This window comes from Neltuma alba, unplaced genomic scaffold (genome assembly GCF_004799145.2).
Source record: "Neltuma alba isolate B1F8T4 unplaced genomic scaffold, ASM479914v2 tig00013398_pilon, whole genome shotgun sequence".
Lineage (NCBI taxonomy): Eukaryota > Viridiplantae > Streptophyta > Magnoliopsida > Fabales > Fabaceae > Neltuma > Neltuma alba.
In genome coordinates this window covers 120,246-134,185 of record NW_021637656.1, presented here as the reverse complement: position 1 = coordinate 134,185, position 13,940 = coordinate 120,246, and the positions used below count along the sequence as shown (strand labels likewise).

General features: G+C 36.9%; 1 protein-coding gene and 1 pseudogene across 6 annotated transcripts; one reads left to right on the top strand and one right to left on the bottom strand.

Moving 5' to 3' along the window:
* Positions 1 to 450: 450 nt before the first annotated feature.
* On the bottom strand, positions 451 to 12,112 carry LOC114737006 (probable inorganic phosphate transporter 1-5). 6 transcript variants are annotated; one of them, XM_028924890.1, is made up of 4 exons: positions 12,069 to 12,112; positions 1,827 to 2,061; positions 1,676 to 1,703; positions 451 to 1,624 (listed from the first exon to the last, which is right to left on the bottom strand). In XM_028924890.1, exons 1-4 carry the CDS (start codon positions 12,087 to 12,089, stop codon positions 625 to 627), a joined length of 1,284 nt encoding a protein of 427 aa, XP_028780723.1. In that variant the 5' UTR covers positions 12,090 to 12,112; the 3' UTR covers positions 451 to 624. The 6 variants fall into 6 exon arrangements, with proteins under 6 accessions (XP_028780723.1, XP_028780721.1, XP_028780722.1 ...); XM_028924888.1 differs by having other exon boundaries at positions 1,827 to 2,122; positions 12,076 to 12,102; XM_028924889.1 differs by having other exon boundaries at positions 1,827 to 2,122; positions 12,079 to 12,101.
* Positions 11,875 to 13,648, top strand: LOC114737003 (probable inorganic phosphate transporter 1-5; annotated as a pseudogene).
* Positions 13,649 to 13,940: the final 292 nt, after the last annotated feature.

The window sequence follows — 13,940 nt, the reverse complement described above, 5'->3', positions numbered from 1 at the left end:
ATTTTGAATGGAATGGGATGAAGATAAGTATGAAAAAACTCATTTTTTATCCTTTTAAAAGATACATGTAGTTGCAAGAAAATGTGGATAAAAATATGTAAGATATACGCACATATTATAAAGACTGCAAATTATTAAACAATACTATTTGGTGAAATATTTAATCTATATATAGTTTTATGGAAAGGTTGGCAAAAAAAGAGTTTATGTAAAGGATTATAATTTGCCAATGACGAACTACTATGGCCGTCCACTTTCCCAGCCTTCTTCTGGCTAGAATTTTAAAATATTTTTATTTTTAATAATAAATAATATCCGTTGACTTCAATTATTATTTTTAATTTCGTTTCGTATTTTTAGCATTCTTTCATCTCTTGCATAAAAAATATTAACCTTTAGAAATGCCAGTTTCTTTTCAAAAGTCATTTATAATGTGTGACATGTATACGTAGCCATTCTGTAACATGAGCTAATATATATAGCGTTGAAAAACACTTATAAACACTTAAGTTTAGACAAAACTTTTAAATTATGATTAAAAATTTACTTGAACTATTCCAAACTGCGGATACACTGCAAAGAGAAAAATTTAACTGCTAATTAAATTTTGAGTTCACGTAATAATCAGACTGGATTAACAGTTCTTGAAGCCGTGGTTGCTGGATCATCACCTTCTTCTTCCTCGTTCTCTCTGCTCATCTCTTCCAACGATTTCCCCTTTGCTTCTGGAACCAAGAACGTGAACAACATCCCCACAAAGTTAATGACGGCCAGCATGATCAGAGTATTCTTCATCCCAATCCCAGGTGGGTACCCTGCTTCTTTAGCCTTCTTTGGATCTTTACTCTGTGCTGCATACAAGAACCCGAACGCGCCGACGATCGCTCCGGCCTTTCCGGCAGCCGCTGACAACCCGTAGCAAGTGGACCGCAGCCTCGCCGGGAAGATCTCGGCTGGCACGATGAAAGTGGTGGCGTTAGGACCGAAGTTGGCGAAGAAGAAGGTCAGTGCGTACATCACAAGGAACCCAACCCTGTTCTCCTTCTTGGTCCAGTGATCGTAGGGAATTGCGAGAGCCAGCATGAAGACGGTCATGAAGAAGAAACCCATCAGCTGGATGAAGAATCGTCCCAATATGTCTATGAAGGCCACCGTGAACCAGTATCCCGGCACGGTGCCGCACAGCGCGATCAGTACTTGTGCTCTTGCCACCCGGTAAACTTCATTGATGGCGTTCATTTCAGCCGCCGCAGGAAGCCATCCCACTGCCGTATAAATATCTTTCTGAAAAAGATTCGAACTGTAATATGCAATATCGAGTAAGAACCAGGTGGAGCATGTTCCGAGCAAGTGGAGGCCATGCCTGCGAGCGAATTCCTTACTGAACAAACCGAAGCTGTTGTTGCTGGCTCTTTCGAATGATTTTGTCGGCTCGTCGGCTTGGAGTTCGACTTGAAGGACCTTCGACATATCGAGAGCTGCTTGTTTTGCGTTCCTGGCCACCAGAGCGGTGTACCTAGCCGTCTCGGGCATCTTCGCTCGCGAGTAGAACGTCATGGCCGCCGGCACTGCTCCGAACATCAGAATTATGCGCCAAACGTAGTCGGCTTGCTTTGGAAGAGAAGCTGCTGCGTTCTTGTATGCATGATCGAACGCCGTGGCAACGATCATAGAAACAATTCCCCCGACCAAAATCCCGAACCCTGAAGAATCGTGAAGAACGTCTTCAAAATAGGCTTAATGGATTGCTATAAATCTAAAGTGATTAATTGATTGTTTAGAGGAAATATTCAGACGAGTAATTCAGTGGTCAGAGTAAGACCAACCTTGCATGGCGAAGACGGCGGCAATAAACGCTCCACGAGTCTTCTTGTTGGCGTACTCCGACATGATGGTGGCGGAGAGAGGGTAGTCGCCGCCGATTCCGAAGCCGAGCCAGAATCGGAAGAAGCAGAGGGTGGAGATGACACCTTTTGGGGTGTTACGGAAAGAGAGACCGGAAGCCAGCGAGGAAATGACCATAAGGGCGAGGGTTATCCCGTACACCTTCTTCCTCCCCAGCTTGTCGCCGAGCCATCCAAAGAACACCTGACCGGCCAAGGTCCCACACAGAGCCACGCCGTTGACGGCCATGGACACGTTCGGCGGCAAAATGCCGGGTTTGTCGGAGCCTGGATGGGTGTAGTAGATGCGTCCCAACAAGTTGGTAACGTTGGTGATGCTGAAGAGATCGTAAGCGTCGGTGAAGAAGCCCATGCCGGCGATGACGATGGCGGTGAAGTGGTACCATTGCGTCTTGGCCACATCGAGCGCGTTCAGCACACTCGTCTGTTCCCTCGCCATAACTACCACACTGCTACTGAATCTATCCTTAACAATCCTGACACAGTTACGAGGAGTTGTATGTGTCTCAATAATATATATATATATATATATATATATATATAAGTAAAGTATTATTTAAAAAGCTAAGAAAAGAAGGAAGATGCCAGTGATCTTGCCGGTTGTTTCAAGCCAACTTCGGTGTGGCGGGCTTGATTTTTTAGGCCGAGACTTTGACGTAAACAGCTAGATCATGGCCACCATTTTTTCAACTAATTATGTACAGAAAATAGTCATTATCAACTAAACTAGGACTAAAATAATCATCCATATTTGAGTGTTGCTTGCTTCCTTAATGGCTACATCATACTTGCATACCATTCATATTATAAAGAATTTTTAAAAAGGAGCCAAGCTTTTCTAAAGTTTGACATTTTTTATGCTAGAGTATACATAAAGAATGCCAACAATAGTAAACGAAATTATAGGTCGTGGAGTTAAAAGTGTTCAAAAATAATAATTGAAAGTGGGCGATTTGTAAATACCTCTATAAGAGTTCTCTGAGCTTAGAGGCATGTCCTGACCCTGGTGAGCTCCCGAACTCAACTCACCTAAAGTTTTCCTTTCACCAAAAAAAAAACATAAAAAATTTTAAAAATTTTATCCGGAGTCGCTGAATTTAGTTTTCCTTTAAAATTACAGCTTTGTTATTAAAAACTCTTACTTACTAAAATTAACCGATTAAAATAAGGGAGTGGTTCGCTAATAGGTTAGAAGATAAACACTAACGACAGACAATTTTGTTTTGCATGAACTATGAAACGCGTAGATCAACTCCGCGTGGAATTTGAGACGTAAGTGTTAAGTTGAACAAAGACCTAAATGTATATATCACTATCGAAGAGTATAATAATACCGTGCTTGATATAAATCAGTTAGGCTAATTCCTTCTGGCTTTTTTATAGTTTATATTATTGCTCTCACACTCTTTTATTCTCCTTAATTAGTCATTGTCCAAGGCATTGCGTCTTTTTCACAAAGTTTGAAAAACTAGCTATTTTGGGACAAAAAATAAATAAAATAGAGAAATAATATACTGCAAAATGATTTTATAAATGAAAATATCTTCTATATCATCAAATTGAAAATAAAAAAAACAAAATGTCTATAGCACGGGTGGTGCACATTCCATATATATCTCAATTTGACTATATCCATCGACGTGGCAAAGATCACCAAAATTAAGTTGAATATATGGAAGCTTAATTCAGTGGTCCCATGTATTTTGCTTATTAACAATGAAGATTCTTGTGGCTTTTGTGCATGTATCAATTATTGTCTTTGATTACTGGACATTAATTAAGTAATTATGTACAGAAAATAGTCATTATCAACTAAACTAGGACTAAAATAATCATCCATATTTGAGTGTTGCTTGCTTCCTTAATGGCGACATCATACTTGCATGCCATTCATATTATAAAGAATTTTTAAAAAGGAGCCAAGCATTTCTAAAGTTTGACATTTATTATACGAGAGTATACATAAAGAATGCCAACAATAGTGAACGAAATTATAGGTAGTGAAGTTAAAATAGTATTAAAAAATAATAATTGAAAGTAAGCGATCTGTAAGTACCTCTATAAGTGCTCTCTAAGCCTGCAGGCATGTTCTGGTCCTGATAAGCTCTCAGAGCTCAATTCATCTAAACTTTTCCTTTCATTAAGAAAATAAAAAATTTTAAAAATTTTATCTAGAATCGCTGGATTTATTTTTCTTTTAAAATTACGGCTTTGTTATTAAAACTCTTGCTTACTAAAATTAACCGATTAAAATAAAGGGAGTGGATTCGCTAATAGGTTCGAAGATAGACGCTAACGACCAAGGAACAAAAAACCGAACCGGACACTAAACCGGTTGAGGTAGTGATTCAATGGTTAATGGGTCAGATCATGGTTAACTCGGGATCAAACCGGTCATATTAAAATAATATGATTTAATTAAAAATGACAAAATATAACAATACTAATAATTACTAATAACAAAATATAAAGAAATACAATAAGATTTTGATTGTAATAATAATAAAGTACAACAATATTGAGAATTTTGATCTTTATAATTTTTCAATAACTAAAATTAATAGTTATTGATACCAAACCCATCATCAAAATTCATTTAAACCTATAATAATTGAGATATTAGGAGCTAAATGAGAAAAAATAGGATAAATATCAATATATTTATTTAAACCTGTTTATTACCGGTTTTCACTGGTTCACACCAGTTTGACCGTTTAATCCTGTTTGAACCGGTCCCCGGTTTAGCCTATGAACCAGACTGGACCACTGACTGATTCACCGGCTTACCGGTTGAACCGGCCGGTCTGGTCCGGTTTTTTTTACACTGCTAACAACAGACAGTTTTGTTTTGTATGAACCATGAAACGCGCAGATCAACTCCGCGTTGAATTTGAGACGCAAGTGTTAAGTTGAACAAAATAGAGAACTAAATATATATCACTATCTCATACTACCTCTGGTCTTAAATATAAGAGTTAGTTGACTAATTTAAATAGATTAAGAATATAAGTTAAATTAGTTATTTGTAATAAATGTGTTATTTTTTCTAAAAAATTCTTACTAATTAAGTTTATTGGTTAGAACTATCATTATTAGAAGGATTATCTTAAGGAAAAAAATAAATATGAAAGATAAAATAAATTGAAGCCTTATATTTAGAATTAAAATAAAAGTTAAACAAAATTTTATATTAGAAACCGAAGGTAGTATAATAATATTGTGCTTGATATGCATCCCTCAGTAATAATTTTTTTTATTTATATATTTCAGCACACTCCCTCTATATAATACTGTTAATTATTGATGAGAGAATCGTACAGTTGAAGTTATTATTGGTATAATAGAGCTCAGCTCAGAACCCTGACACTTCTATTATGTTACTTCTAGTGTTTAATATAAAAGCTGGATAACTACTTTAGAAATATCAAATTTTTTGGTGGGGAAGATTTAATTATTTTCTTCACCCTGAATAATATGCAAGGAACCACTAAGCAATCCGTTAGGTTAATTCCTTTTTTTTTGTGTAGTTTATATTACCCTCACACTCTTTAAAAATAATAATTAGTTTTAAATAACTAATTAAACATACAAAATTTTAAAAATTTTATCCAGAATCGCTGAATTTATTTTTCTTTTAAAATTACAGCTTTGTTATTAAAATCGTGCTTACTAAAATTAACCGATTAAAATAAAGGGAGTGGATTCGCTAATAGGTTAGAAGATAAACGCTAACGACAGACAGTTTTGTTTTGTATGAACTATGAAACGCGTAGATTAACTCCGCGTTGAATTTAAGACGTAAGTGTTACGTTGAACAAAGACCTAAATGTATATATCACTATCTAAGAGTATAATAATACCGTGCTTGATATATATCCCTCAGTAATAATTTTTTTATTTATACATTTCAGCACAGTCTCTCTATATAATATTACTACTCCGGTCTTTAATATAAGAGTTAGTTTAACTCTCAATTTGGTCATAAATATAAGGCTCCAATCTACCTTGTCTCTCATATATATTCATCCATTTTTTCAAAGTAATCCTTATAGACTATACCAGTTGCACATGTTAAAGGTTTAATTAAATGGTAGTTTTAGCTAGTACTACCTCCGGTCCTTAATATAAGATCCTGTTTGACTTTTATTTTGGTCCTAAATATAAGACCCCAATTCACTTTGTCTTTTATATTTATATATTTTTTCTTCCAAAGTAGCCCTTCTAATAATAAGAGTTCTAGTCAATACACTTGATTTATAAGGATATTTTAGAAAAAAGACAACACATATTTAAGACAAATAACTAACTCAACTTATTTCCTTAATCTCCTCAAATTAGTCAACTGGCTCTTATAATTAGAACCGGAGGTAGTATATGATTAGCAAGGGTATTCTAGAAAAGACAACACCTGATTATTACAAATAACTAATTCAACAAACTTCTTTAATATGTTCAAATTAGTGAACTAGCTCAGTAATAATTCTTTTATCTATATATTTCAGCACACTCTCTCTATATAATATTATTAATTATTGATGAGAGGATCGTAAAGTTATAGTTATTATTGGTAGGGACTCTTATTGGTATAGTAGAGCTCAGGCCTCCGATCCCTAACATTTCCATTATATCACCACCAGTTTTTAATATGAGGGTTGAAGAATTAATTTAGGAATGTAAAATTTTTAAGTGGGGAAGATTTAATTATTTTCTTCTCCGTGAATAATATGCAAGGAACCCCTAAGCAATCTGTTAGGTTAATTCCTTTTGTCTTGTTTTTTTTTTCTTTTTATAGTTTATATTACTTTCACACTATTTTATTCTCCTTAGACATTGCGTCTTTTTCACAAGGTGTGACTAACTAGTTTGGGAGAAAAAAATAAATAAAATAGAGAAAAAATATACTGCAAAATAATTAGGAGATAATAACTCACATCCTGAACTATTAACAGCTGCTTATAAATTCATCAAATCCCAGTCTAGATTTTCTTCATAGAAGTAGCAAGCCTAATGCACGGTAGCCCATTTATTTTCACAATCATGAGGCCCAATTATTTTTGCAATCAAGGCCACTCATAAAGCCCATTTTATTTTCGCACTCAAGGCCTCTCATTCACCGTGCTCTAAGCGCTGCTCTAAACACCAATTAGAAGCGCATGCTAACGAGGATTGAGCCTACCAAAAATGATCAGTCTCTTGTGACATAATGAACTAAGGTTAAAATTTTTACTGGGAGAAATACCTGTATTTGGTACTTTACAGTGCATTTAATAGAATTGTATCAAATAACCATGAAAAAAAATGTGACAAAATAAAATAGAATGTTCTGCAGCAGTTTTCATTAAGAATAAATTTGCAGAGAGGTAAAAAAGAAGAAGAAAAGAGACAAACAAACAGAAGAGAAGGAGAAAGGAAGAAATAAAGATAGATGTACTGGGGGATTAAACATTTCAATACTTATTTTTAGGATTAGATAATAACATGAAATGGCATTGCTTTCCTTCTCCTCATCAAAGCTATGGACCAATGACTGGAAATTACATAGTATTCTATTATCTCTGTGCTATTGACCCATATCAGTTATGAGATCATAACTCATACTATACTATTACCAACTGCTTAACAGAGCCTTGAATAACCAACAAGGTTGGGTTTGGTGGAAAGAACCAGACTATTCCCCAAGGTTTGAATTGCCATTGGGAGAAGTATTTTTGTTTAATATCTGATAATGTCTTGAATATGATTGTCAACAATAAAAAAATGGGGAAATGGCAAATAAAGACCCTTGAAAATATAAAATGGCAATTTGGGTACTTCAATTCATAAAATTGCCATCAGAGACCGGGTCCTAGATTGCAATTATGAAATGAAGCCCAAATGACTAAAATGCCCTTCCTTTTCTCTTTCTTCCAGCACCTCATTTCTTTCTCTTTCCTTCTTCTCTTCCTCTCTCTCTTTGTCCTACTCTCCCTCTCTAGAAATGTAAATTTCTGACTTTCTTTCTCTCTCTCTCTCCCCCTCTTTCTTCTCTTTCCTTCTTCTACTCTCCTTCGATTTCATTCTTCTTCTCTAGAACCGTGACATTCTTCTATGTTTTTCCCAACCCATTGATTTGCAATGGGAAAAATGAAAACATATTAACCGTGTAGCTTCCATATTTAATTTTCTGCAAAACATGTAATGCTAATAGCCTAATATAGTACTCTTCATATAAAAGCTCTCATTCTCCATAATCTCTCTTTATTCTACAACCTCATCTCCTACTGATATACTCGAATTAACAACTGTTACCTCCTTTCATTGTAAAAAACTGGTTGTTGTCAAAGAATTCTGGAAATTATCATTTACGAAGAGAAATGTAAACTTGTATAAAAACCTTATCAGAAGTGATAAGTTCACTATGACAAATGATAAGCTGAGTATGATAAATAACAAGTTCTCATAAGGTTTTCATACAATTTCAAATTTCTCTGTTAAAATGACTAAATTTTCATATTGATTTATGAAATGACAAGTTTACTATGGTAGATGACAAGTTGAGTTTGACAAATGACAAGTTCCCATAAGGTTTTCATACAATTTCAAATTTCTCTGTTAAAATGACTAAATTTTTATATTGATTTATGAAATGACAAGTTTACTATGGCAGATGACAAGTTGAGTTTGACAAATAACAAGTTCACATAAGGTTTTCATACAATTTCAAATTTCTCTGTTAAAATGACTGAATTTTCATATTGATTTACGAAGTGAAAAGTTTACTATGACAAATAACAAGTTGAATATGACAAATGATAAGTTCCCATAAGAATTTCATACAATTTTAAATTTCTCTATTGAAATGACTGAATTTCCACATTGATTTATAAAGTGACAAGTTAACTATGACAAATGACAAGTTGAATTTGGCAAATGACAAGTTTCCATAAGGTTTTTATGCAATTTCAAATTTCTCTATCAAAATGACAGAATTTTCACGTTAATTTACGAAGTGACAAATTTACTATGGCAAATAACAAATGAGTTTGGCAAATGACAAGTTCCCATAAGGTTTTCATACAATTTCAAATTTCTCCATTAAAATGATTGAATTTCTATATTGATTTACGAAGTGACAAGTTTACTATGGCAAAAAACAAGTTGAGTTTGGCAAATGACAAGTCCCCATAAGGTTTTCATATAATTTCAAAAAAATGAATGAATTTTCACATTGATTTATGAAGTGACAAGTTTACTATGGCAAATAACAAATTGAGTTTGGCAAATGACAAGTTCCTATGAGATTTTTCATACAATTTCAAATTTCGTTTTAAAATGACTGAATTTTCATATTGACTTATGAAATGACAAGTTTACTATGGCAAATGATAAGTTGAGTTTGGCAAATGACAAGTTCCATCAGGTTTTCACACAATTTCAAATTTCTCTGTCAAAATGACTAAATTTTCACATTGATTTATGAAGTAACGAGTTTACTATGACAAATGACAAATTGAGTATAGCAAATAACAAGTTCCCATAAGGTTTCATACAATTTCAAATTTATCTGTTGAAATTAAAATTTGCAGATTTTTGACAGCAACTACTTCTGATAAGCAGTAAATGACAAGTTTAGTAAGATTAATGACAAGTTCAGTGAGTTGAACCCCTTGTACAAGGAAACTAATTACGAGCTACACCTCATGCAATCTTGAGTCTTACATTCCATCATAAAGTTGACTTCCCTTCCTCATTCACATGCAATGAATCATCCAAGCTTTCATTCTTTAAGGAGGAGTAGATTATGAACTTGTCACCATCAAATTGAAATGTATTTCCTAATCTAACCATAGTTCTCAAAGAATTTCTCGACACCTTGTTCCATTTGGAAGAATTGTCCTGTATGCAAGACAAAATCCAATATGATCTTGGTATGTTTTCTGGGTATGTAAACACATAAAAGTTCAAACTATATATAAAAAAGACACATACACATTAAAATAGCCTTTGACTTTCTCCATGAAATTGATAAATTGACTAATGAAAGTTAATCATGAATTTTCATTTCTTGATTTCCTCCATAACTGTTCTGATATATCCAAGGTGATAAAAGATGAATCAAATAATGTTGCAGATTTGGTACTTAGTTCAAGCAAGGGCAGAATATCACACTCTGTAAGCATTACACATAATCTTAAACAAGCATAAAACAATGCTCCAACATGCTTTGCTACACTGTTCCTTCTCTCTCCGAGACAAGGAATAATAATTTCAAAGTAGATTTTCTATTCAAAATCCAACAAACCATCGCAATATTATTTTGTTACAAGAGATAATAGTACAAGCTGAAACTTTACCAAATATTCTAAGGTACAGATCCTTCTTCGCTGCACCAAGTTTGGTGGCTATGGAAGGTGGAAATGGAGATAGGGTTTTGAGCTATGGTGGAAGAATCAGAACATAGCATCGCCTTTCTCTCCCTCTAAATTCTGAAGTGAGAGACGTGGCTGAGGTGAGGACTAGAGTGCTATGCTTTGAGCTTGATTCAGTAGCAAGTAAAGAGAAGGACGAAGAGAAGAGAGAGAAAGAGAGAGAAGAGAAGAAAGAAAATGAGAGGCTGGGATGAACGGAAGGAAGAGAAAGGGAATGACATTTTGACTTTTCTCCTGCATCATAATGCAATTTAGGACCCGGTCTCTGATAGCTATTTTGTGAAGGTCTTAATTTGCCATTTTCCCCTAAAAAATAGATACATAAAGTCAAAAAAAGAAGAGCCTTGAATAAATTTATGAAATCCAATGGCTAGAGGTTTCCTTCATAGAATTAGCAAGCCTAAATGCCTAATGCACGCCAGGCCAATCATTTTCGCAATCATCAAGCCCCAGTTATTTTAGCAATCAAGGTGCCGCTCATTAAGCCCATTATTTCCCAATCAAGGCCTCTCATTCACCATGCTCTAAACACTGCTCGATCACAGCATTAATTAGGAGCATACATCAACGAACATTGGATATGAAAAAAAAAAGGTTAGTCTCTTATAATATAGCAAAATCCTCCCTTGAGAGAGATGTTTTTTTTTTTTCCCCCTAGTGAAAACCCTTGAGAGAAATTTTTATATTTCATGCTCGACCTGCGTCTCTGATACGAGTGTATCTATGAAAAGAAGAAATAATGTACCAAAAAAAACGAAAAATAAGAAGCATACTTATGCTGACTCAATTGTAATTTGCTTACAATTTGACGTCTCTCATCCCCCAACCCTTTTCTCAGGACGTTATGCGGCAGTTTCCATTAAGCATAAATTTGCAGGAGGGGGAGGGGGGGAACAGGAGAGGAGAAGAAAGGAAAAATAGAGATGATGTAGCAGTCGTCGGTGATTAAACATTTCAATACTTACTCTTTGGGTGATAAGGACTTCTTAATAAACAATGGCTTCTCGTGGCCATAGTCAACATATGCATCGCGGAATCTTCAAATTCAAATCTAACTGCGCTATTTTTGTCCTCATCATCAAAGCCCCTCTTCCCAATATTCTTCTCTGCGCACCCTTAATAACTGAACAATATGAAGTACAATTTGACTTCAACATGGCAACATAATCCAATGCCTCATATAGAGCAACCCAGGAAGATTTGATTACCTTTTGAACAAATTCTGGATAGTTGACAGGATTTCGATCATTGTAGTTGAATCTGATCTGAGTATTGATCGCTGGAAATATATATATATATATATATATATATCTCATGTATTAGTGAATCTGCTCTCCACCATTTTAGCTCTTCGAAGCTTCAGATTCACTCACCCCATGCAAGTGGGCTTTAAACAAACAGCAAGATCAATGGCATCTTCTTTCTTTTTCTTCGCTTTAATTTTTAAATAATATACATTTGTCGCTTTACGCGCACACACACGCACACATGTAATATAATTAAGACATAACTCTTCGTAGCTGTCTTAGGATTGTTGAGGATTCAGTAGAAGCGTCGTGGTTATGGAGAGGGAACAGACGAGTGTGCTGAACGCGCTCGATGTGGCCAAGACGCAATGGTACCACTTCACTGCCATCGTCATCGCCGGCATGGGCTTCTTCACCGACGCTTACGATCTCTTCAGCATCGCCAACGTTACCAAGTTGTTGGGACGTATCTACTACTACACCCAACCGGGCTCCGACAAGCCGGGGAGTTTGCCGCCGAACGTGTCCATGGCCGTCAACGGCGTGGCTCTCTGCGGGACCTTAGCCGGTCAGGTGTTCTTTGGCTGGCTCGGCGACAAGCTGGGGAGAAAGAAAGTCTACGGGATTGACCCTCGCTCTAATGGTCATTGCGTCGCTGGCTTCTGGCCTGTCCTTTTGGAGACACCCCAAAAGGCGTCATCTCCACTCTCTGCTTCTTCCGATTCTGGCTCGGCTTCGGAATTGGCGGCGACTACCCTCTCTCCGCCACCATCATGTCGGAGTACGCCAACAAGAAGACTCGTGGAGCTTTTATTGCCGCCGTACGTGTTCGCCATGCAAGGTTGCTTTTACTTTGGCCACTGAATAATGAGTAACCTTAATTTGCCCTAAGCATGGTTAATTACTCTAGATAGTAATCCATTAAACTTGTACCGACAATATACGGTGGCATGTTTTAAAAGCGTTTTCAAAAATTTTATTTATGATTCTTCAGGGTTCGGATTACGGTCGGAGGAATGGTTGCTCTGATCGTCTCCACGGCATTCGATCACGCGTATAAGGCTCCGCCGTACAATGTGGACGCGGCAGCTTCTCTTCCGCCGCAAGCCGACTACGTGTGGCGCATAATTCTGATGTTCGGAGCAGTGCCGGCGGCGATGACGTTCTACTCACGAGCGAAGATGCCGGAGACGGCGAGGTACACCGCTCTAGTGGCCAAGAATGCAAACAAGCAGCTGTCGATATGTCCAAGGTGCTCCAAGTCGAACTCGAAGTCGACGAGCAACCAAAATCATGCGAAAGAGCCAGCAACAGCTTCGGTTTGTTCAGTAAAGAATTTGCTCGCAGACATGGCCTTCACTTGCTCGGAACATGCGCCACCTGGTTCTTACTGGACGTCGCATACTTCAGCTCGAACCTTTTCCAGAAAGATATTTATACGGCAGTTGGATGGCTCCCTCCGGCGGCTGAAATGAACGCCATTCATGAAGTTTACGCGGTCGCAACAGCACAAGTACTGATCGCACTGTGCGGCACCGTGCCGGGATACTGGTTCACGGTGGCCCTCATAGACACGTTGGGACGATTCTTCATCCAGCTTATGGGTTTCTTCTTCATGGCGGTCTTCATGTTGGCTCTCGCAATCCCTTACGACCACTGGACCAAGAAGGAGAACAGAATCGGGTTCCTTGTGATGTACGCACTGACCTTCTTCTTCGCCAACTTCGGTCCAAACGCCACCACTTTCATCGTGCCGGCCGAGGTCTTCCCAGCGAGGCTGCGGTCGACTTGCCACGGGCTTTCAGCTGCTGCCGGAAAGGTCGGAGCGATCGTCGGGATGTTGGGGTTCTTGTACGCTGCACAGAGTAAAGATCCGGAGAAGACAGATGCAGGGTATCCACCTGGGATCGGCATGAAGAATGCTCTGGCGATGCTGGGTGTGAGTAACTTTGTGGGGATGTTGTTCACGTTGTTGGTTCCAGAAGCTAAGGGGAAATCGTTGGAAGAGATGAGCAGAGAGAATGAGGAAGAAGAAGGTGACGAGACGGCTAAAACCTCGGCTGCAAGAACTACTATTAATCCAGTCTGATGTTGTGAATTAATCAGCGATAATAAATGTTCAATTTTCCATGTGAATTGGGTTTAGTGAAAGTGATGATGTGGTGTGCCTGCAAGTATATCATCAGCTCAGATGTGTTTCCGAAAAAATGCATGATTTTAAGGATGATGGTTCGAGTTTCATCGATCTGGGGTATGACCAGACCACAGCTGATTCAAGAAACATAATATTTGACCATAATTAACAATTTTTTTTTCAAGTAATAAGTTAAGGGGGCAAAAAAAAAAGAGAAAGGAAATCCAATCTTTATTACTCCTTCATT